The 25,369-nt window shown below is 42.3% G+C and overlaps 1 protein-coding gene across 2 annotated transcripts in view; it reads left to right on the forward strand.

Moving 5' to 3' along the window:
• Positions 1–25,369, forward strand: part of tei (irregular chiasm C-roughest protein teiresias) — a 310,935-nt gene that overhangs the window by 153,342 nt on the left and 132,224 nt on the right. For both annotated transcript variants that reach the window (XM_086912166.1, XM_086912165.1), the window contains 2 exons: positions 4,873–5,209; positions 6,032–6,267. In XM_086912166.1, the coding sequence (XP_086768292.1) occupies positions 4,873–5,209; positions 6,032–6,267 (573 nt within the window). The remainder of the gene's footprint in view (positions 1–4,872; positions 5,210–6,031; positions 6,268–25,369) is intronic.

The raw sequence follows: 25,369 nt of genomic DNA on the forward strand, positions 1-25,369 counted from the left end.
TCTCTCAACGAAAACCGGCCTACGTATAAATACCCTCAATTATATCATAATTCTGTCTCGAAGAGCGAAGTCAGACACAATGCGCCCATTAAAATGCCCACTCTGCTCTACCCTGCTGTGCGCTTCCTAATAAACGCTCGCGCGACAAATTCACCCTCCTCCTCCTCGGCGGCGATCCTCGGCGAACGATCTTCTTTACGACGCCGTTAACCGTTTGGAAATAAGCAACGAGGTTGAACGAGCGCGACGAGGAGGGGATATCCGTGGAGGAGGAGGCGAGTGGATAGGGAACAACTTCCGCCACCAACTTTCCTCCACGGTATCACATGCGTTTTCGCGGGACTAAGTTTACCTCCATCCGCTCGTGAAACGTTCGACAAATCTATAGTATTTCAAGGGGATGGGATTAAAGACGAAGCCGAGTCTCCCCGATCCCTCCTCGCAAATTACCGAAATTCCCCGGGCGAACTCGCATATTTCACGTTTGATGCGCCGCGAACAAAGAGAATCGGGGGGCGGTTGAATTCTCTTCTTAACGCGAGATGGGAGGAGGGGATTAAGGAGGAGGCGAGAAGAGTGGAGGAGGAAATCGTGTCCTCGAAGATGTCAAGCTGGAGTTTCGCGAGCGAGCGAAGGGGAGGAGGTTTATTCGGTGACACGAAGGTGACAAATCCTCTTAACCGTTTTACAACGGTTGCATTGTCGCGTGCATACGCGCAACGAGGGGAGGGATGGATAATATAAAGACGTCGCGTCGGCGTTCCTTCGTTTCGCTCTTTCGCGTTCGCTCTTTTCCGCGTGTTTCTCACCCCTTTTTTTACCACGGTGTCGTTGCTCGCGTGACAAAGAGGCTGCGCGGGAAGGATGCTCATAGTGGAGCATGTTTGTTTGTTTGTTTGTTTGTTTGCTCGTTTGTTTGCTAGCAACCGCGGATGAAACAAACGCAGCTTACCGCGCTTCTTAAAGATTTCACGGGGTTGTGAACAGGGGACGTCGAATTTGAATATGAGGGTGTGTGCAAGCTGCTATTTTAAACGTAAAATGTTGTTGTTTACCATTAATTTTGTTATAATAAATTATCTATATTCATTTGATGTCGTGAAAGAGTAATATGATACTAATTACGTTCTACTGTTCGATACGTTGTCGATATTACTCGTTCGACAATGAATAATATAATAATAACACCCGTTAGTTTGGATTAAAACGTTTAAATGTGTTTTGGTGTTAGATGTAGAAAGAAAGAAGAAAAAAAGAAAAATTTCACGTTGAAACGATGTTCTCAATAATGGTTTTATAATTGATAAAATTATTGCTAATTTGTTCCTCTATTTATACGCACGAAAGATATTCGAAATATCTCGACAATTTTGACTCGACAAATTCTGAGAGAAATTAGATAATTACTCCATGTTTTATTGTGCATAAATGCAAGGTCTGCACGATGTGACACCGTCAAGAGGTTAAATGTACGACCAACTTAATGCGCTACAAGTGTTCGAGTCGTAGTAGAAAGTAAGTTGCACAAGTAACTTGTGTCTGATTTATCACTCCGAGGTGTTTATAGTATTCTGACATCTTGACACAAGGATTTAGATGTTTGCCCTCTTATTTACGCGTGCTGCTATTCTAATTTCTCCAATGTAAAACTTTCTTTCCGATAAATATTTTCCTTTCAATTAAAAATATCTACTCGATACAATATTTATTTATATATTCTAAAATATTTCCCGATTTAAAAAGTTTCGCAATAAATAATATTGTCGATAATTCGTTGTCCGAACAGAAAGATAAAATAATTGCGATTATATATTAATCAATCAATATTTTTTCTTCCATCATCGTTTCTACCTTGTATTATAAATTACCGATAACTCGATTCTCTATCGATAATTCACAATCGATCGATTCTTCACGAACCTTCGAAAACTTCGTCTTCTAAAACGACGTTATTCGCTCGACCAACACACACCCACGCCTAAATTTAATATTCAAAAATTTAAACGCGAAATTTAATGCCCGTAAAACGGGAAAATAAATACAGGGGACAAATACTTTCCATCTCATGCCCCTGCAAATTTACCCTATTGTTTTTAAGCGTCGAGTCCATTCCCGTTAAAGTGTATCCGCCATGTATTCAGTTACACCCCTCCCTCTCTCCATCCGTGTACAGAATGGCGTAACCGGGTTGCAACGCGGGGTTGATTAATGAAAGATTCGAGTCGAGCGGACGCCGAGTTTATCGATACCGCGTGCCACGACCCAGAATTTATCTCGGCCCCTTCGCTTCCCCGACCGCGCGGAATTTGTCATCGTGTGAAATTACCGCGACCCGAAAATCATCGTCGATCATTCCCCACGGATATCCACCGTCCCTCCCCTCCCCCAGATGGTTATCACGGGTGTGCCGCCCCGTGATCCCAGATTTATTCGTCGTCGATCCGGTTATCACGACCCGGAATGTGGGGAGAGGTAGTTTTTATACCCCTCCCCTCCCCCCAACAGGCGGAGGGGAAAATTTATCGGCATCGATTTTTACGACTCGGAATTTATCGATGCCGATTTCCACGACCCGGAATTTATTGGTGTTGATTTTCAGGAGGGGCAATTTATCGGAACCGGTACGAAAATTCAATCGATATGTTTATCGATATCCTAGCGCGGAAGAATTTCTCGGCCGGTATCGGGCGAGAAAACCTCATAACCCGAAATTTATCGATAAAGGGGGGTTCCTTCGACGTGGATACGCGATTTCATATCGATTTTTATCGGGGCGCGTTTATCACCTCTCCCTTTTCCGTTTCGCGCCCCGAAATCCACCATTAATATCGATCTCTGTAACAAAGAACCCGCCTTTTTTTTTTTTTTTTTTTCTTTCTTTTTTCGAAGAATAATTCTTTCCACCCTGGAATTTTTTTCGAATATCGATATATTCGGGTGTATATCGCGTATCGTTTTCCACTGTAGTAGGTCAAAAATTGATCTATCTACAATCCTAATACCACGCGTTCCACAATACAGCAAACTATTGAGTTTCATCGTAGAGAATTCAGAGGAATACTTCCATTTTACAAAAGTACAGTTACAGTATTCTGAAAACAGTTATAACGTTCCAAAACTACGATATTTCGCAAAAATATTAGTTTCCAATCTTCGTGAGAGCCGCGCGACGATAAAAGAGAAAATCGAAATGATCATTCGAATTTCATTATTATATTATATACAATATCGTATATATTGTATTTGAATCTGTAAGCGGGTCTCCAACGATTCAAAATTGTTCCAAGCTTTTCTAAAATTTTGTAATTTTCAAATTATGTCACTTTTCAAGTTGTAATATGTTGGCCATTATGCGAGAATTGAACAATACGACGACATTATGCTCGATTTCTATACAATTCGAACGTCAACTCCGATTAACGCTACAATTGGCTGATTATCTCGTCAACGTATCGTTGATCAAACAAAAGCGACGATACGACTATAATGTGTTATTGTAACGAGACCTATGTGTGCGTGTGTGTGTGTGCGTGCGTGTGTCGAGATCCTTCGTTTCGTAAAATCTGATCGGCACCTTCGTGTTGCAAGCGCACGACCGAACGACAGCGAGTGCTTTCACTTTCCGTCCAGATACAGATCGTGGTCTGTTGACATCCATTGATCATGACATGAATAATGAATAGATACACACGGCCTGAATAATGCATATATCAACGTCGAGCAACATCCACTCCTGTGTCGGTGCATAACCGATCGCGATCGTGTATACGCGAACGAACGTTTGTCTCGTATCTTAGAAGTTCAACGAAATTATTCTATTCGTGCAAGAATCGCTTCAATATTTTTCACTAGCTTCTTGCCATTGCGATTCTTTTAAATTAAATTTTGAAATTACGAGACGGAAGCATAAAGCATATGGAATTACATCTTTTCCATCGTGAGAAATATCGTTTAACTCGTTATCTCGAGGTATCGACGATCAAAAATTCGAGAGGGAATCAAACGATCGAAGATTGTTGCGCAAAAAGGCGCATTTTGGTTAAAACGACGAGAAAGTTTCGTGTTTTGATCATGTCATCATTTGGCGAGCAATAAATATTAGGCTTCTTCTCATAGTTTACCAGGTCATGAGGAGAGGACGAGTAGACATGGGTCGACAAGAGGTGCCTTAGTTGCGCCGGATAGTTATAGCTATTTGCGGTCCATCGAAGTCATAATTAGTTTTCCCCGGGCAGCCTTGGTCTACCGAACCTGATAGACAGTTTTCGGGAGAATCGACCGACCGTTGGAAACACCATTTAGTTAAGAAGTGCCTTTGCTCGCGTGGAACGTCGTTTATTTTACGGCTTTGTCGAGTTTCGGGATTGCGTTAGGGCCATTAGGTTCTCGAATTTGATAAAATAAAGTAATGACGTTTATTACACGAAGGTATCGATCAATCAAGGCCTTCGTAAAAGCCTCCGTAATATGCTTTGTCATTTACAAATTTTTCCCCTCAAATATAATCTTCGAAACATTTCGAGATCCGACAAATCGTTGAAATGAATTTTACATTTATTTTTTAATAAAAGAAAAAAAAACGAATTCTTTTCACCACGAAACTTTTAAATAAGAATCGCGCGTTCTTAGCGTAAAAGCTATCGAGAAAAATTATAAAACATTTGGCGAAGAGAAAGAATTAAAGATACAAATCTATTAAATCTTCGTCGCAAAATCAATGTTTCGCGTTTCCAAATTTTTTTAAACAAAAAAAGAAAAAAAGAAAAAGAAAAAAACGTGTGCAATCTCCAATTTCTATCTTCTATCGAATATTACATAAGACACGAGCAAGTAATAGAATATCAATCACGATACTGTCGCATGGCGTTGCAGGCTCGGTGAACGAGGCCGGTGTTTTCACCCTTCGTAGCAGACAGGAGGGTGGACGGCGTGCTAGAAGAACCACGACGAGCACCACGAGCACAACGGCGTCCAGCTCGACGTTGATTTCTCTGTCGGACGAGGTGGCGCAGCCCGCGGCCCTTTTAGCCCCCGAAGAGGACTTATGGTCTACCAGTTCTTCCGCTACAACCAATGTTCCAGTCACCTTAGATACAGCTGCCGCTTCGTCAAAGCCACCTTTGGAACTGGTGGTGAAACCTCACAGCAAGGTCATACTGCCGTGCGAGCTGGAGGAAAATTACTCGAGGCTGTTGTTGCCCGGGGTCAGGTAATTTAACCACGTCTTTATCGACGAATCAAATCCGCACGAGCGGATATGACGAGATTTGTCGCGCCTCTATGCGCCACGATCAATTTATTAATATCGTGGAAAATATAGATTCGTATATTTTTTTCCCCATTCGTTTCTAAGAAAAAAGTGATTTTTCTTAGAAAATTAGGAAAGGAAAAAATAAATTTAAATATGGGGGTCGTTATATTTATCAAGTTGTGAATAATTTCGATCCGAAATTCAGACAATTATGGAAATAATTTAATTGTCAAAGATTAAATTGTACAAATTTAATTAATTATCACGGTAAAGGTAATAACGAATTATTATTATTAATTTTTTTTTAAAACTGTCTGTTTTCAACTCCTTGTAATTCCATTTCACGCCAAAGAAATTTGATTGAAATTCTATTTAAAGAGATCAATATTATTCCACGATATAATGACAAAAATATTTCCACTCCAAACGTTGACTCCAGACTCCAAAAGCGTTGATTAATTGAATAAACGTGACGAACAGTCTCTCCATCGATCAATTCTATCGACGTTTATCCGAAAAAAACGTACGGTTTTCTAAAAACCGAAATTTAGTTTAGTTTTTTTTTTTTTTTTTCGAAAAATTATTCGTATCGGTGTAATTGTTGGCCTCCGTCCTGTGGCCTGTTTCATCCCCGCAAACGAGAAGATTCGATTTAAAGTAGCGTCAGCAAGTAGTCGAAGTCGATATTGCCCCGACAAACTCAAACTCGAGGAACTCTCGAGATCTATATCGACGTGTATCTCGAATTAATTCTCTAATTGGCACGAATTGTCTTGTTAGGAGCTACAGAATACGGCCAGCGACATGGTTGCACGAGGGAAGCCCTGTAGATATGATCACGATCAACACGAGGACGGAGATGAGCGGGACTGGACATAGATATATCGGCGACTCCATGACTGACGCGTTGCACATAGACAACGTCAGATTAGAAGACGACGGTATATGGGGTTGCAGGCTCGAGGACGACCAAGGGAAGATACTTTCCGGCAGGCCTGTGAAACTCGTCGTCCTCGGTGAGTAACCATTCCTACTTATTAAATACTTAATAACGCGCGTTGTTAATTGCCAGGCGACATTAAATACTAAGCGAATCGACGCTTAGTAAAGTGTGTCAAGTTGTATATTAATTATTAGGTTAAAGGAGGTCTTTGCGCCACTTTGCGTTTCGATTAATATGCAAATAATTAAACGTGGCTGGAAAAATGCTACTCGACAATCGGCAGAAATTTTTGTTTCCTGTCGTGCTCTCGTACGGAAGAAGAAATATCAAAGTTTTCAGCGTAATTATAAATCAGCGAAATATTAATATTCATTTTCCGTTCCATGGAACGGAGGAGGGAAAAAAGTCGGACTGAAATATAAATTACACTTTGTAACAAACAATATCGCGTATCGGGTGAAAAATTAATACGTATTATAAAACATCAAAGCTTAACCGTTTTATTGTCGTTACGCGTAATCAATTTTCCGGGAACAACAATCTCGTAAAAACAATCGAACTTTAATCCCTTTTAAAAACCTCACCTCTCCCCGTCGAAATACTTATTTTCCACAAAATTCCAAGTTTCAGGAATGATCAAAAATCGTATGCATATTAATCATTTCACGGCGGGGGACAAGAGCGGTGACACCGCATGAATATGCATCTGTCGCAAACATTTTCTTCTCATCGCGCTCATTTTTTTCCCCATCGACCAACGAACCTGTGTCGCTCGTCTCGCGCGTCGAAACGCACCACGTACACGCGGCGAAACAATGCGGAGGGGAAAAGGGGGAAGAGGAGGATGACGACGTTTCAACCCCCTCGAATCACGTTTCAAATGAACCGGCCGCCACGCGGCCCACTTTTTGTTTTTAATATCTCGCCGGTTGCTCGCGCGAAGGACAGGCCTTCCTTTATTTCTCGATACCACCAGCTAGACCCCTTTTTCCTGTCCGACCGTCGCGCCTCTCGTCCCCTTTATTTGTCATCCGCGCGCCGATGTTTAATTTCGCTCGCTCGCTGGCCATCTCGAACGGGGGCGGGTCGATTCGTAGCTCCAAACATCTTGCCAGAGATGTCCAGAATAAGAGTTTTATCAACTCGATCCCTCGAAATCCGATTCTTTCGATTTGTTAATGAAAATTCGTTAAAAATCCTCGAAATTTTTGTTATTTTGTTCGAAATTTTCGAAACGAAGCGTCGAAAAGCCGATTGATAAACTCGTCTCGCCTACCCATTGTCATCCGTGATCGTGGAGAAATTCCACCGGCGGTTCATCGTATGAAAAGGGGAGAAAGCGAGAGGGAGAGCGAAGAAAGGCGATGGTTGGAAACGGTGACGTCGTTCTGCGTCTGATGGGGATAGATTTGCCCGTAGTATAAATTCGCTGAATTTACGCCCGAGGGGAAAAAAAAAAAAAAAAAACGTTAAGAATAATGCGGGTTTTATGCGGTTGCTTTATGCCGAATTCTTCGTATTTCATTCGACGAATAGGCGGTAGAAATATACGGCCGCGGATTCCATCCGAACCGAATTCTCTCTTTCTCTCTTTCTCTTCCTTTACCGACGGTATTCCCGGACCAAATTCGTTTAGCCGCGCTCGATAACACGCTCCCCTTGTTTTCGCACTCTTCGCGCCGGTTAAATGGGTGAATCGCGAGGAAACGGACGTCTCGCCCCTCCATCTTCCTCAGCCTCTCCCCCTTTTCTCGACACCTGTGCTCGTAGCATCCCTTCTCCCTCGTCGACTCCCTCGTAAACTCTCTTCTCGACTTTCCCCCTCCCCCCCTCCCTTCCATTCCAGCCGAAATTCAATTTACCAGGTTGTTCCTCGGCAAGGACAGTCGAGGCGGTGCACACGCGTGTCTGATCGTGACAACGGGCAAGACCATTGCCGCTTAACGGTACTTGTTCCAATCGCAATCTTTCGATCCCCTTGACTTTCCTTTTAACCTCGCCCTCGATCCGTCCTTCCCGCCTTTCTTTCTTCCCTCGCCCATCCACATCCTCGGTCCATAAGGCTGACGAGGCTGGGATAAGGTACCCAGAGAGAAATCTTGTTGTCCGACACGAGCGTGGAGTAGGAGGGGGAGGAAGAGGTTGGGCATTCCACTGTCCGACCAATATCGGGGCTTTCTCCTTTATCGGAGCAGACCAGGCCGATACTGCTCGCTTCGGTCCACCGGTCAAACTCCATCATGGAAACCACGCGAACGAAATTCGTGGCATTCCGCTTTCGTTCCACTTACGTATCACGTGAACACTTCAACCGATATTGTTTTTCCCTTCCTCTCGCCTATGCTCTTTCTTTCTTTCTTTCTTTCCAAGGTTTGCATTATAATGGCCATCGATTCGCGTGGACGTCAACGGAACCGCTCTTTATAAGTTTCGTTCTCTCCTTTTCCTTCTTCTTCTTATTCTCGTCTCCTGCTCGATTCGTTCGTTCTTCCTCTTCTTTCTTCTTCTTCTTCTTCTTCTTCCTCCATACTTTTCCCCCGTTTCTTTGAGAGATTCTTTGTACAATTTCACGAGACGACAATAAAACGCCGATCGAGCGGATGATGCACAACGTACAAAGCTGGTATTATTTAAACTTCCGCAAAGGGACGTCGAGGAATCGGGCTTCTGAGCCGCTTGCTCGACTGTATGAATTAGAAACTGAGTTCTTTGACGGCGTAGTCGGAGTTTTTTTTTTTTTATTTTTTTTATTTTTACAGAAGAAAAGTGTAGTTCAGGATGCTTTTCCCGACGGCTTATTATGACGGTGAAAATAAAGGAGATATTGGATATTGGAGTTAACGCGAAATTTGTCCATCTTTTCCCGCTTTAAACTTAACCAATAATCAATAGAAATAACACGATAATTACGTGTCATTTGGATTAAACGAACTTTGACATCGATCGTCGAACAATTTCAATTCGTTTGAAACAAAGAGGAAACGCAATTGTATTCCATTATTTGCGCACTTCCCTCGCAATACATTAACGCCACTAACAACATCAATTTCATTAGACAATAAACATGGTCAAAAGGAGAGTATGCTAATGCAGAATAACGAGCAACACGAGTTAATCCTTCCCTCTCGTCGGATCACTACAAAGATTCTTCTCTGTACATAAACAAAACTCGATTCTACGAATTTTAATCAAGTATCAACAAAAATCTTTGATGTAATCTTTCATACATAATAAAACGATACGAATTTTTTTCACAAAAATACCTTCTTTCCAATAACTTTCTTTCCGTGGCCCAATGGACATTTCGTTACAAATTCTATACAAACTTGTTTCGTCGGATTATACCACGATTATTATTCGTGTGAACTCGCATCGCAGAAAACCGATTCTACCCACAAAATAGCGAAAATAATGCATCGCCCAAACCTTCAACAAAGCAACAAAAATTCGTAAATATCGCCTAAATATTCCATCCATAGCGTCGCGTGTACACGCATTTCATTTACAAGCATTTACATTAAAGTACCAAAGTCAGCCACATGTATGTAGCACAACGTGGAACAAAAATTACAATGCAAAATATCTCGTTCATCTAGTATCTATACGACACCATCCACAAAACCTCGCCGCCTTTTGGTTAATTAAACTCGCATCGCCACGGACGCAACTCCGGCGAATTTTCTATTAATCTTTCACGCGCTCTCCCTCTCAACACCTTTTCAACGCTTTATTACAACGACTACCGCGTGGCCAACTATTTAACCAATCTCTCTCTCATTCCCTTTTCACGAAATCTAATTAGGCGGGTCGGCACCGTCACCAGTCTCGAGGACGAATTTCGAAAAGATAAAAGTATTGTTTCGGTCGTAAACCGAGCGGGGGAGGGTTTCTTTCTCCTTCTGCCGCCCGTTCCTGGTGCGTCGGGACAAAAGGTGAAGTTTGCACGGTGGGGTCGGCTCATTGTTCCCACCGTTGTCACCGTTGCTCGAGAGCGGAAGCGCGACGGAGGAACGGAGCCGAGTGTCACCGAGACGTTTACACGGTGTATTTATAACGGAGTGAAAAGTATAGCAGTCAGATACGGAGAGAGGGAGGCAAGCAGCCAGTCCACCGCGAGGACCCCGCTCATTGTGCTGTGCCGCGAATTTTCGGAACCCCTCGGACCCCGCCATTGTTCCCTGGTTAATCGCGCGCTGTTACCGTGATTGCGCTTTTCCTTGGAGAGTAGACGTAGATTTGCGAGGTAACCGGGAAGGTTTGTTCTTTTGTGTCCTCTCGTTACGGTCGGAGCATCGGATATTAGCCGACAGGCGATGGAATGAAAAGATCCCACTTTGTTTCACGGCTCGTTCGAAATTCCTTCTTCGAGGAGACTGACAAGACGAAAATCTTCCCTCCGTTTTATTACTCGTACGAACATTTCTCGAATATCGCGTTTTATACGCAAATTTATTATCCTTGACGAACAAATCTCCTTAATGTTTTCTTAAAAAAAAAAAAAAAAATTTGATGCAATGTTCGATGGTATGGATTTTCATGCACGGATGTCTTGTAATATGCTGAAATATCTTTTTCGTTAGAGATTTATTTTACGAAAGAAGAATCATCGATTGCTCAATAATTGCTTCGACGAAACGATCAAGATCGTTCGCCGATTCGAGCAGAAATAAATAGATAGGAATCGTGAATCAAGGGATGAATATCGACGCTTGTACCAGCGGATTTATCTTAATATATCGTCTTGTCCGCGGCGCATACCTGTCCTGGGATAGTACACGCACTTAGACAATCGTCGTTCCGGACCAGTGGGGCAAGGGCATTAATGCAGGTGGTGTAAATTAGCGCATCAAAGCCCAGCACTATACTACCGCGTCGCCCAGTGATTATTGATGCGAGCCAACCATTGGCCACTAACTACCCATTGATTAGCTGAAGGTTTCCGCGTAATTAATGGAACATTCTCCACCACGAATGGCCTCCATCGATCGTTCCCTATCTCTATCCTCGCGATCCGTATCTTACAAGTTTTCTTTTCGCTCCAGAATGGTTCCCATCTCTCACGGTCCAATCTCTTATTCTTTTTTTTTTTTTTTTTTGTATCTACTTTCGCGTAAAATAACGCGGTAATAATAGTAACATTAGGAGAAACGAAGGACTTAAATTTTAAATAAGAAAAATTTTTTTACTCGAGGATCTTCTTGTTCGGTATCCGTACCGTTCAACAGTAAAAATTTAATAACACGTTTGCGCCAGCTCACGTTTCGAAATCTCACGTCTCCTTGTCATCCAAGGTTTTTAATAACTCTCATGCCCTTTCGACGCTTCCACCTTTGTCACTTCTCTGGAACGATATATATAGTCACTCGAGAGAAATGGACGGCAATTCGTTCACTCGAAAGAACTCGAAGGACCTGAATTTGGCGCGAAAATCGCATTAGACGATAGTTATATAACATCTCTCGTTTGTCATCGAATGAAAAATCTATTTCGTTTTCTTCGAAAAAAAAAAAAAAAATAGCAATCATTACTGGCCATTTCCCGTGACATCCAAAGTATTCCCTTAAAACTCGAAAAATCGCGGATTCAAGTGGAAAATCGGGGAACAACAACGAGGAATCGTGGCTACAAGGGGATTTGCTTGGTCGATGGCCAAAGTAATTTAATTTCATCGGCCGATGATGACCGCAGGAGTCGCCAAACATCGAATGATTTATCCCCCCGCTGTTTCGACGCGGTTAATCGCGAGCTAGCCCATCGAAAATCGCGCGAGACCGAATCGATCGTTCTTGGTTATTAAACGACGTATTCCGTTTGTACGGTTCGTGCTATCGCTTCGTTTCGACGGGGGAGAGAGAAAGAGAGAGAGAGAGGAAGAGAAAGGAAAAAAAAAGCTTATTTGATCACGCGTACGAGTTTGATCTCGAACATGGTTACACCATTGCCGACGGTACCTCTCTCTGTTCTCCATCGACTGGTAACTTGATTTCGCCGACTGGATTTCCGGTTTTGAACGCCGACAGAAACCCCTTTCCGAAGCCCCTCTCTTGCTGCACACGCTTGTACAGGTGTAACGTAATAATTTTCCGTTTAATTTCACGTATCGATGAGCAATCCCTTCAATCAGCGTTTGTCAGCCTGCGCTACAAGTTTCCATTCCGCTCTCGTTTCTCGGTTGACATGCTAATGACTTTCCGTGTCCCGTTTTATTGACTCGTATACGCGAATTAATCGTTTGGATTAAATGGATTCGATGCAACGACACCGCCTATATTGCATATTTAATCGAGGGAGGGGGATAAGGGAGGACGGGGTGTGTTAAAGTTGTAAGAAATTGTTTTATGGATCAGGGTCGAGATCGAATTGGCTGGAATCAGGTTAGTGGTTTAAATTCTATACCATTCGCGTAGCTACGTCGTCGTCCAATCGATGTGATATAATGACAGATGTCGAACGAACGTGTCTAATATATCTATACGTATACGTGTATAACAGGTGTAATCGGATTTGCGCCGTCCTGAATAGTTTCTCGCGCGAAATGACTTTTCTCATATAAAATTCGTTATTTTCGATTCATTCGATTGAAACGCGTAAATTTTTCATCGCGAGTGGTAGAGCAAAAGTCGAGGAGGAAAATTCTTTAAAAAGGATTTTTTTACGACCAACGATTTGAAATAATTGAAATTTAAATATCTGCGCATTCTAATAACAACGTTTACAATGAAACTGAACGTGTATTCAATTTTACCGAGTTTCAAGACGCATGACGTGTCTTAAACTCCGCCATGTTGGGAGAAACTCTTGAATCGAAAGTGCCTTAAAAAAGCACTTCCTTCCATTGTTTTCAAGATCACATCAAGAAGGTGAATGTGATATCATTCGCTTTTACATTTCTCAGAAGAGAAAATCGCATTATCAAAATCAATCGATCCTCCACCGCAATATATACTCGAATAACAATTGTATACAATTTCTCTCGATAATAATTGGATAGAAATCCAGCGCAAAACCCAGTGTTCAAAAAGAATGTTTTCCCGAGGAAAGAGACAGGCGCACCCCGCCCATTAAGAGACCTCGAAGAGATCGTAATTTCTTCTTGCGGCAAAAGTATCCTTGGCACAAAGTTAATTATCGCGAACGAGTCCTCTCTCTCGGTCCTTTCAACCGTGCCACGCGAAACCGCGCGTGTACTCGATGCGAAGAAGAAATTTCCGTTTTCAAAAGCCGTCTGGTCTCTCCATTATCCGCCACCGTCTCTCGTACCACCTCCTCTTTTCTCCTGTCCCAAACCCCCTCCCCGGGTCGGCGCACAACGCAACACTCGGAGCATCCCTGTGTGAACGTGTGTTCACACCACCGAACTCGAGTGGCGGCCGAGTCAATAACCTCGAGCTTCCGGCCGACGGTGCACTTGAAGGGCTGTCGTTCGAACCGACAACTCTCCTCCGTTGCACGACGTTATCGTTCTCCGGCCATTTAGCGCCGGTCAACGATACACGCTCGTCGAAGAAGCTGCGTGTTTCCGCTCGTCTGGCCCACTGATTGCTTTCCAACCCGACGGAACTGGACTGGGCAGGAAGGGAAGGAGGAGGAAGAGGAGGAGGAGGAGGAAGGTTGAATCGAGGTGTTGCGCAAAGAGAGATTCCGTTTCGTTGATTACTTGTAACGTTTTTCTTCTTCTTCTTCTTTTTTTTTTTTTTGATTGTAGAGTGAAAAGAGAATTCGAAGAGATTAAAAATGAGAAATATTAAATCCTTCCTGCTAAGAGTTCCCTTTTTCGCGCTACATTGTAAACGAATTAATGAAAGCAGGATTTATTATTTTTGTTTCTTTGTGGCTCCCCTTTTCGAGATATATACTCCCTGTTTCGTGTAGAAAAGTGTAAGGAATTTGCGAAGGATTAAAAGTGAAAAATATTAAATCCTTCGTGAGCTTACTTCCCGCGTTACATTATACGTGAATTAGAAAAATAGGATTTGTAATTTTTCTTTACGGATTCCCCTTTTCGAGCTGTATCCTCTGTCCGGCTAAAAAAAGAGCGGAAGGAATTCGTCAAGGACTAAATATGAAAAAAATATTAAATCCTTCGTAAACTTCCCTTTTCGAGCTTGTATCCTTGTTAAAATAATTCAGAAGAAAAAGTTGAATATGTGTTAAACATTCTTTACACTCTTGAATAATTTTTCTTTCTTTTTTTTTTTTTTTTTTTTTTATTTCGAAGATATACTTACTCGTATTAACGAATACGTCACGACTTTTTTACATTTATATTTATCGCGCGTAAAGCGTGTCAATTTTATACACGACTTAAATTCTCTCAGGACCTTGACTCTTCGACAGTCAAATCAATCGTGACGAAGAAAAAAAAGAAAAAAGAAAGATAAAATATTAAAAACAAAATTCTCCGGTCCCGAGAAATTGACAGGAAAAATCGATAGAACCGTTATCGTGGCCTAACGTAAGCCATCGATCGATGTGTACACGAGGAGGACGTTTATCGAATGAAATATTCCCTTTCATCGTGGAATCATCGCGAAGACCGTAGATCGACTTTAATCTCCGTGATTGATATTGCGCGGCAGTTAATTAACTGGTTTCACCGTGCAAATCCTTTAATGTAGACTCGAAGCGCGATCAGGGGCCCCCGATACACGGAACATTGTTCTGTTTTCTGGCCCGTGAGGAACGCTATAATTAGTTGACTATCTCCGGTCAGTCGTTTCATTGCTTGTTCAGTTGCCGTGCAAACAGCGGCGAAACAATCTCTGCTGTTCTACGCGATTTAATGACGAAGCCTGGCCGCAATTCCCGCGATTATAATCTACGCTGCCGCACAGCTCCATTTGGCCAAGATACATTTTACACGACTCCTTCCCATCCATCCTTCGAGATAATCATTTTTGCCGGACGTCTCTTTAAAGATTATCCCACTTGCCTCGAGATTTCTCGGGATTTGCTTCCCTTTAGGGAATATTTGACGATCCAGATTTCCGGACCTCTGGCCCCTTTGAATTTATTTTAAACCTCCTGGATTCGGCAATCTCCAGATATTTCGACGAATAATTGTTGCTAGACATCTGTTTAAGGAAAGTTTCTATATTCGTGAAATTGTGGGATTCGCTTTTTTTTTTTCGCGTGTAATAAATATTCGATCGTGTGTAGATTTGAGAATACCTTTTGAAAGTTTATTTTAAAGATTTTGAATTCGGATAATCTTCCGAGGAATAATTGTTGTCTGTTTAAGGCAAGTTCTACTAGATTCCCGAAATTGGAATTTGCTCTCGTTTTTAATATGTAATAAATATTTGATACAACGTAGATTCGCGGACAGTTTAATCTTTGAATTTGCTTATTTCGAAGATTTTGGCAATCTTACAACAAGAAGATACATATTTCGAATAACCGTTGCCAGAAATCTCTTTGTTAAAGAAACTTCCACGTTCACGAAATACCGATTTGTTTTTCTTTTTCTTATACGTACTTTTCATATAATAAATATTTGACTATGCAGATTCGCGGATGTCCACAATCTTCGAACTTTCCTATTTTAAACCTTTCCTATTTTTAACCTCTGAATTTTAGCAATTCTTGAAAAGTTATCTCGAAGAATAACTAGTTTTCGAGAAAAATAATATTTGTCAGACATTTTTTTCCCCTTCCTTTCGGGAAAATTCTACGTTTTCAAAATTTAAATTTGTTCTTCTACCTACACGGATGATACAAGAAATATTTGACTATCTTGAATTTGCTTTACTGGCAATCTTGAGGGAAAATAATCGTATTTATATTATTTCCCCTGGATCAACACAGGTTTCACCAAAAGGGGAGACCCTTTCCTCCTTCGTTCCAACGTAGTAGAAAATCCGAAAGAGGAAGTTGACAAAGCATCGAGGGAGTTGGTTGCTTGTCTCGTTTCCTTAGTTTCCATCGTCGCGATCGCAAGTGCACGAGTTCCCAGTAATTCGTGTTCCACCCATCGAAACGAGCTCTGTATTCCGCGGCCGCGATTCTGAATTTCTTGCGGGGGCGGGGGAACAACGGTGAAACTCCATAACTCCATATTCCCGTTCTCTCCATTCCAGGCATTCAATCACTACCCGGGCTCAAAGTTCAAATTCCCAAAGACCCTAATCGAAAATTCGAACTTCCCTTCGACCAACGACTAATAATACGCCGCCACCCTAGTTTGTATTCGCGAAACATCGAAACAGTTACCATCCACCACGTAAGATCCCCTTCCTTTCTCGCTCACACCTCGCTTCTCCCAATCAATTCAAGAGTTCGAGAAACGAAAATTTCGTTTATTACAATAATAATGGAATTATCGATACTCGATAAATCTTCCAAATTTTTTTTTTCTTTTCACGATGATCAGTAATCCAGCGTGACTCACGCTGATTTTTATTACTTGCCAATTTTTTAATCAGTCTTATTTTCATAACTCGTCCTTTCTCCATTATACATCTTATTTGAAATTTGAATACGAAGTTTAGCGGTAATAATTTCTCGGGTAAGGATTCTAATATCGCAATCGAGTGGGGAGGTCGAATACACGCTTCAATACCGCGTTTACGTTCGTCCAAGGATTCCAGGACGGGGAGTCCAGGATTCATAAAGGGAGCGATGGTTCAATTTTAAAAGAGGCAAGATGGACGTGGCGCTTAGGGGGGTCTCCGAATCTCTGCAAGCAAGGAATCACATCTCCAACGACAACCACCCACGAGGTCCTCTTCCACGATGATGATGCCCGTTTTATACAGACGATTTCGTATAATGAAGCACGCCAATTTCCTCCTCGCCTTCGCGTTTTATCAACGAGAAACCTCGCCCTTCTCTTCGCCACCGTGAAGAAGAAAGCGTCTGGATATCAACCTTTTTTCCTTTCTTCTTTCTTTCTTTCTTCTCTCTCAATACAACGTCGCGGTCAGACGAGGAACAAACACGTGCACACAGATGTGCGCAAATATATACACCAACACACGCAGGGTGTGGAAAGTCTCTGGGGAGGAGAAGGGGTTAAATAGGGGCGAGGGTGAATAGGAAATGGGCTATGTAATGGGTGGTTCGTTGTCGAAAGTCATAAAACAGATCCGCACAACGATAACGTGTTCTCAACTTGGATTAAGGGAAGTAATCTTCGTCCGAGACGATTTTGCATCGGGCCGAGATTGCGTTCCGGTCACGGATATTTGTCCCCAAGTTTGTGGTCAGCTGCGTGCCTTGCGTGATTTGGGGAGATAAAGAGTAAGAAGAAAGAGGCAGATATTTTTCAGAGTGCGTCATGGAATTAGCGGTATATATTCGGTGCTCGAATGTAAAAGTATGATGCTCCACAATGTCGTATCCGATACACGATGCGTGTGAATAGTGGAGGAAAGTTCGTAAAACGAGGGTTGCTCGTAACTGATAAGAGTAAAGAGTGGAACAGCAACTCGAACAAGTTGGACGATTTATAAGTTCACCCGTTTCCTATCGAACGTATATTCTCTCGCTTCTAATTTTCAACGATCCATTTTCTTCGTTTTCTTTTCACTATAGCCACCATTTCCTTACCCGTTTTCACTTGCTCGAGAACGGTCAAGGTAAAAAATACCGTGTTTCCTGTATATATAACCTAAAATTTTTTCCAACGAATTCGACTTCTTTCCTCGATCGTACCGGGGCTCTCCCTTTACCCAACTTCTTCTTCAGAAGCTATAATAATATCGGTCACGTATCGCGCGACATTAAATACAAAATTGGGAGAAAAGAAAAAGATATCCATTCTCATTTATCGTGTCCGGTAATGGAATGAAATTGATCTCGAAACTTTGAATCGATAATTTATGGTACAGTGGAATAGGGACAAATCGAATTTTTCCTTCGAAGGGTGGAAAGTTGGGAAAGCAAATCCCGATCCATCGATTGGCCAGCCTGTTTAGAACATCCGATACGGGTAAATTCTTATCGAAAATCGAACGGGCTCTCGAATACCGCACTGACATGTGCATTAAAGCTCAAAACCTGCCGCATAATTAAAATAGTTAAACGAACATGAGAAAAATTCCGCGTTAAACCTCACCCTCCCCCCCCCTTTCCCACCCAATGTGCAATCAACTCGAATCCCCGCCAAACTATTAAATCCACGTCCACCACGCAATCCGAGCATTTATCTCCGTTCTCCCACCGAGGGAAAAATACTCAAGAATAATCTCGCGTGTATTGTTTTAATTAACCCCGCGAATTTCCACGGGTTTGTTCGATGACTCTTAATTAGATTCAACGTGGAATTAAGCTTCACCTCTCGGCGATCGGCGGCACGGGTACAAAGGATCGGGAAATTCAAGTTTCCCCGGGTGAAATGAAATCCAATTACGCGGCAACCCGTAAATAAAGTGCACACGAGCGGCGGTAGTGGCCTGCTAGTCCCGTTTCATAACTTTTAATCAGAACTTCGCTGGGCGGAGGGCTATTTTTCCGGCGAACCGCTAAGTTCCCCGCAACCGTGCGGTTTTGATGGAACACGGGCTAACGAATTTGCCCAAAATTATCCAAGGATTCGAATGTTCTTCCCTCCATCCTCGAGCGGAAGGGAATCCATCCATCTATTCTGGTGGAGAATACTTGAAAACCTCGCTCTTGTTCGATCTCAATCCCTCTCTCGAAACACGAAACGAACACGTGCTTGCACCCGATCCCCAAGTTATTACACGGCGAGGCAAGTTTTTCGCCTCGTTTTTCACGTATCCTATCTCCGTCGAGGAGGTTGCAATCGGTCCTCCATTCGGACGGTGTTACTCTCTGCGACGGATTCGTTGTTTGTAAGCCGCGGGGGCTTCTTTCATCCGCACTTCGAGAAACTTTGACGGGGAACGAGGCAAGCGTATTCGATATTTTCACCAGAGTGGTGACTTTTATTCGACGATCGATTTCGTCTAGCTTTCTGTCGATGATCTTTTTAATTTCCTAAGATTTTTTTCATCTGTTCGATAAGTATTATATTGAATGGTGTATAAAAACTTCGACGATAAATGATAATGTATTTCGATGTAAGACGATGGATTATAGTCAAGTTATAGGGATCGAACGTATAATAAATATCGACAGAAATATTAAATCTTGATCCCGTTTTAAACTTTTTAAATCTTTCCATTCGAACATCAAACAATAAATCATATTAATCGACGTCAAATCTAAACGAAATCTAGGATCGAATATCAGAAAAATCTTCTCGATTCCATCCTGATTTAAATCTTCCATCCCGATCGATTCATCGCATCGTCGATGTACATGAAACGAAATTTCACAACATCTATCTAAGAACACCGTTCGCATTATCAACTCAATTCCCTTGCGGGGATACCGCGAATACTTTCGCGCTTTCGGGTTAATTCCAGCCGGGAGGGGGACGCGTGCGCGTGTATCATTTCGCAATTGCAACTCGATCCACGTAACATGGACACACGACCGGACCCATACCAATCCACGGTGTGGTAAATCACGTTTCACCAGAGACCGCCGAATCAATTGGCCAGGAAATTGGAAGCAGGTAAATAATATTACTGGATAATGGAAGCATCGTCGTCCGCAGGTACGAGGAGGAAGGGTGTTAATTTTCAAGCCTGTAGACAACGACTTCCGTACGAAAGGAGACATCGTTCCCACGGATATAAATCGCGAAATTTTCTCTTTCGACTCTCTCCTCTTCGTGTCTGCGTTCTTCGTTCTTTCGCAATTTCGAAAGGCTCGCCACTCGATTTTTCTCTCGCGTCTCGTCGCGATATAAGGCTCGTTCTCAAAGAGAGATTCGCCAGAGGCGATTTGCGACGAAGAATGATAAATACAAGACAGGTGGACTGCGAGAACGTTGAAAAATTGACACGGGGATCGGTTGTAACGAATGATGAATCGTCGCCACGATCGTGTGAACGAGTTCTTTCACCCTCTCGTTGTTGCGTAATCAATATTACGGACGGTAAAAAAAAAAGTGGTTTCTCAACCGATTGCTTAACCGAATAAAAATACTTGATTTGAAACTTTACGAAATTTCCTAACAAAATCATCAAATAGATAGATTTCGTAATATCACGTAACTACTAATAAATAAGTCAAGTAAGGATCGCAAAGAAGAAAGAAGATGCATGGAAGTAAACACTCGCCAATTAGAAACAATCAGAATCGATCTGCTCGTGTAGTTTCTCGATCGTTTGTTCGAATTCGACCATGTCGACGGCGGATTCGCATTCAACGGTACGATTTCCGCCTTCTTCTCGTTTCCTTGGCGCGCTTCACGCCCGTTTTATCGCGTGTACGTGAGAGATTAGCGGATTAGCCGCGTGCAAAGCATCGGTGATCAAAGTTTACGGGCGGATCGTTGAATGCAAGCCGGCTTCCCGCGGGAGGAAACTTCATCTGCGCTCCACCCGAGGGTACTCGCGCAATAACCGCGTCTTTTGTAACGGGCTGCAAATCACTGTGCGATGAGCTCTCTCTCTCTCTCTCTCTCTCTCTGTCCACGCTTCTCTTTCTCCTCCTCTCCTCCTCCTCCTCCTCTTTTTGCCGAAGCATCGACAGCTCCCGCATTCGCATCGAGTGATTCATGGCGATTCTCACGGAGAGCAGAGCAAAGTGTTCGTCTTCGATGCAAAGTTTGCTTCGATGCGGTCTAATTAATAGAGATAAAGGGGTGGATTCTTATCGATCGAGTTAACAAAGTTCGAGACGAGAGGGTTGATGGACGTGCGAACTATTTAATCCGGTGGTTACAGGTGGGAAGAAAATGCACGCTTGAACCTCGAGGTTATGGCATGGACGAAAGGTGTAACAACCAAAGTTTTGGTTGGCCACGGATAATTAACAGCGAACGTGGAAGAGAAAGAGAAACACACGCACAATTTTTCCTTACGAATCTCAATTTCCTCCTTCCTCGCTGAAACAAACAAACGTCCACCGATATTTTTTCTTTTTCACGAAAAACCTCCGCGAAGGAAAACGGAATAATAAAAAATACGCGTCGAAGCAATATTTGAAACTCGTGGAAACGAAAGCTGGAGCTGAAAGAGAGAGAGAGAAAGAGGAGCTCGGGTCATTAACATCGAACGGTCCCTGAAGAGCGGCGCGTTGTCCATCCGTCCATGTCGAGACTTACCTCACCTCGATAAGAAACTGCTTCTTCAAAGAAAACAGGTATTCTCGAAGAATCGCCAACTCGCTTTGAGCCACAAGTTCTCCCGGGGGCGGTGGATACAAAGAAAGCAATAATTCCTCGAAAGATCGGTTGAATGTTGGGGGGTAAACACGAGACGGTACGCGTCTCACGTATTTGGCGGGAGGGATAAACTCGGACCTATTCGCCTGGCGGCGAGAGCGGTAAAGGAAAACCATTTCACGCCCGACTACACCTTCCTCCTTCTCCCCCGGCGAGAATAGTCGATCGTTTCGCGTCTCGTTAGCATCTCATCCATCGCTTGGTGTCTGCCCGCCTTACCTGTCTGCCATCTCCCCGCCCTTCTTCTTCTCGCCTCCTCCTCTCTGTCCTCCCACCGTTCATCCTCGCCTCCCAATTCATCGAGCAATCCGAGATTTGCAAGATACACGAAGCTTCTGTCTTCTCGATCGAGAAAAAGGGACGCGCCCCCTTTCGATACTCGAGAAACAGCCCCCTGCTGGCTTCCTATTTCGTATGCGAATTCCATCCGAGTCAGCGGTCCGAGATCTGAATAAATCATTTCGCGACGTGTTACATCGGTTCACGTCCCTTTCTCTCTTTCTCTTTCTTGGTCGTGATATTCCTCGAGTTACATCGATAAAGTATATCTCTAAGATACTTTACGATATCCACGGTTGTAGCTCGACGCGAGGCATACTTTTTCTCTCTTTTTCTCTGTTTCTGTTTCTCGGTAGAGGTCCGACTCGCGGCTCACCCCGTGGATTAATTCTAAAATCGAGAACGGATTTATCGAGCGCGGTTCCGCCACGCGGGCAAGATTGGAAGATTTAAGGCGTCGTTCGAAGGGGAGGAGGAAAATTAGAGTTCGTTTCGCAGCGAGTTAATTCGTATCTGGATGATTTAAAGGGGGAGAGGTGGTATAGAATTTTATATCGCGCCGATTCCAATGACTCGTAAAACGATAAAAATTTCCGCTTTGCAAGAAGTAGCGTTTCTTTCCCTCCTTCTTTCGAGGATGTTTTAAAGGAATCGGAGAATTTTTACAACCGGATCTCTGGAATAATTTGAAATATCGAGCCACTTTTCTCCTCTTCTCAAAGTGTCTCGCGAATAAATTAACAGCCTGTATATATCGCGATCTAGTTTACTTGTCCGATTACGATCTACTTTGTGTACTTTTGTATCCAACTTACGACTTGTTATTTCGTTGTCAGACGCGAGTGGAGCAATTATAATCAAGCAGAATAATAAATGATACACACGAGCAGTGTGTATCTAGGAAGTAAGATATAGATCCGCTTAATTTTTTTCTCGTTCCCGCATTCTATAGTTTTTCTAATCTACAGTTCGATTAATCTTCGCGATTTAAATTAGCTTCGTGGATTATAATCAATCAACACGCGGTCAACAATGGAACGTTATTTTCCTTTCGAGGTTAAAACGAAGGATCCTGGAGAACGTTTAAAAAAAATTAGGCACGGTTGATTTTTTTTTTTTTTTTTATGAAACGCGTGTTTAGACATCTAATTTGCGCCAACTTTCGGCCTTCGACTCGATTATATATCGTTGCTGCAAAGTTTTTTTCCCTTCCTTCTTTTTTTCCTTTTTTCCTCGTGAACGAGTGGATACTTTCATAATTAAAAGCACTTCATCGCGGTATGCACATAGCACGAGCAGAAATTACTCGAGACGCGTGAACGTACACGGGTTCGTTTGGATATCAAAATATATGCGCATTCGTAATACGAAGTCGTTCGTTTCGTACGAGCGTGGGCTGGAAAAATTGCTTCGCATTACAACGTTTCTTTCTTTTTACAACGTTTCCACGCGTATAACTTTTGAATTTTTGAATTGTGTTGTAGCCGGGAATACGGGCATTAATTCGAGACAAACAGCGCGAGATTCGAGTGTGAAATTGTTCAAGGAACGGCTATTTATGTCGTTCTTGTTTCGTTCTTACTTTCGTGCACGTGTAGTACATTTCGGGTAATTTTAATTAAAATTATTACGTAAACAGAAATATTTTGAGTATTACTCGATATAATGAATTTCCTTTTGAATGTAAATGAATGTAAATTGAAACGCGCGCGCGCGCGCGCGTGTGTGTGTGTTTAAGTAAAATTTTGAATGATAAGATTAATAATTGAAAGGTATCTGGGTATTCATTTAATCAAAGCTTCGAAACAGTGATATCGAAGCGTAATTCGATGAAACAAGTCGATACATATACTTATCACACACATCCATACGCGTTACAAACCGATATATAATAACCGATGAATAAAATTAAAATTTAATAAGGTTGGAAGTTAAGAATAAATTTACTTGGACGATTAATCGTTATTCAAAATATTGTATCGAACTGGAAAAAATAACTGCAACTCCAAACTCCAATTCAATATAATTGATCGCTTAAACTGTTTCGAACTTTATTCGAAATTTTTAACTAATTTCTTTCTGAATGGATTAATATTACCCGAACATCCGACACGCAGGAATGCAGGGAAGCAGAATGGTGGAGGGGCGATATAGAGGTAGAAATAATTGAGGCACGTGGGCAGGCACGCGGAAAGTAAAACAGGTTTGCGCACGGTCAGGCATCTGGAAAGTAGAGCAGGTCAGTGTTTGGCCGGTAAGTAAAACGGATCGAAACGTAATCGGGCGGCGGAGGCGCTTACCAAGCGGTGTTAGCGAAATGGTTTTTGGCAAATGTTGGCCTGCGATTAAACATTTGTCATTACCAAACACGGCCGATTCTGCTGCGCTATTAAGTAGAACGGAGGGGATAATGGTGCAACGTTTGAATTTTCTACACCGGTATACGATACATACGGACGTGTATATATATTCTTGATACTCCTTCCACGGGCTTGTTTAGGATTATTGTGTAACAGTTTCCGGACATGAAACTTTGTTTACGTACACCAGCTACTTGAAATCGCAATTTAATAGGTAATATCCCGTGGTTATGCATATATCCCTTGTGAAATATCGAATAACGCGAGTGTCGCGGCCGATGATAAATTGATTTCAAAGTCTTGGACAACTATGCAAATGATTCTTGACAATAACAGCGTCAGTCACGATCATTCTTGCCGCTAAAGAGGCCACCAACCTTGGATGGATTAAACGATTTTTACGTCGCCTTTCCATTCCGCGTATTTCAATTCCAATCCTGGGATATTCCTCCAAGAGCGGGTTGAAAAGGTAACGCTTCGTTTTTAAGGCAGTTTTAAACGCTCCTCCAAGATTCACCCCCTTTACCTTTCATCGTTAATTTACTCTAATGTCACTGTGAGACGTCGGCGGGGACGACGATCTTTAGAATTTTGGAACAGGGCGATGAATTATACTCGAGAAAAGAGAGAGAGAGAGAAAGAAAGAAAAAAAAGAGAAATGATCGTCGGCGTAGGTTTTCTTTCGAGCGTTCCCTCTTTTCGGTGTGCTGCGCGCACCTGTTGCGCCTTTGTTGCGCACCGTGAAACGCAACGAGCTATTCTTTTCGGTGGCGAACACCGAAAGGCCGAACACAGAGCATTCGCGAAGTGTAAACGTAATAGACGTTTCTCGCATTTTTAACTTTTGCGACTATAAGACTCCACGTTCGTATCGTACCTGTCAATTTTGCGAATCTCGATCGATGTCGACGAAATTTCGTATCGTTTCGTTCGTGACTCGTGCGCGCCTCGTTGTTGAAACATCGCGCAAATATCGTTGATTGAAAGAGAAATATTTTATTTACGTGTTTTATTATGATAAATTTCCCTTGTAATAACATAAAATCATTATTGATAGTCACGTATCATGGAACTGTAAACAAAGCACGTTAATTATTTCGTCCTTTGAAAATAATGTACAGAATGATCGATTATTTTCATTCTTTATATTTCCATAATACATGCAACGTTTCATTAAAGAATAATTAATTCATTATGGAATTGATGATAAAATTATTGAATATCACTGTGCAAATATATATATATATATATACACATATATATAATGACGTTCTCGTTTAAACGCGTGCATA

The sequence above is a fragment of the Apis florea genome, unplaced genomic scaffold (assembly GCF_048593485.1).
Source record: "Apis florea isolate Af1SG1 unplaced genomic scaffold, ASM4859348v1 contig_3367_pilon, whole genome shotgun sequence".
In the NCBI taxonomy this organism is placed as follows: Eukaryota; Metazoa; Arthropoda; class Insecta; order Hymenoptera; family Apidae; genus Apis; species Apis florea.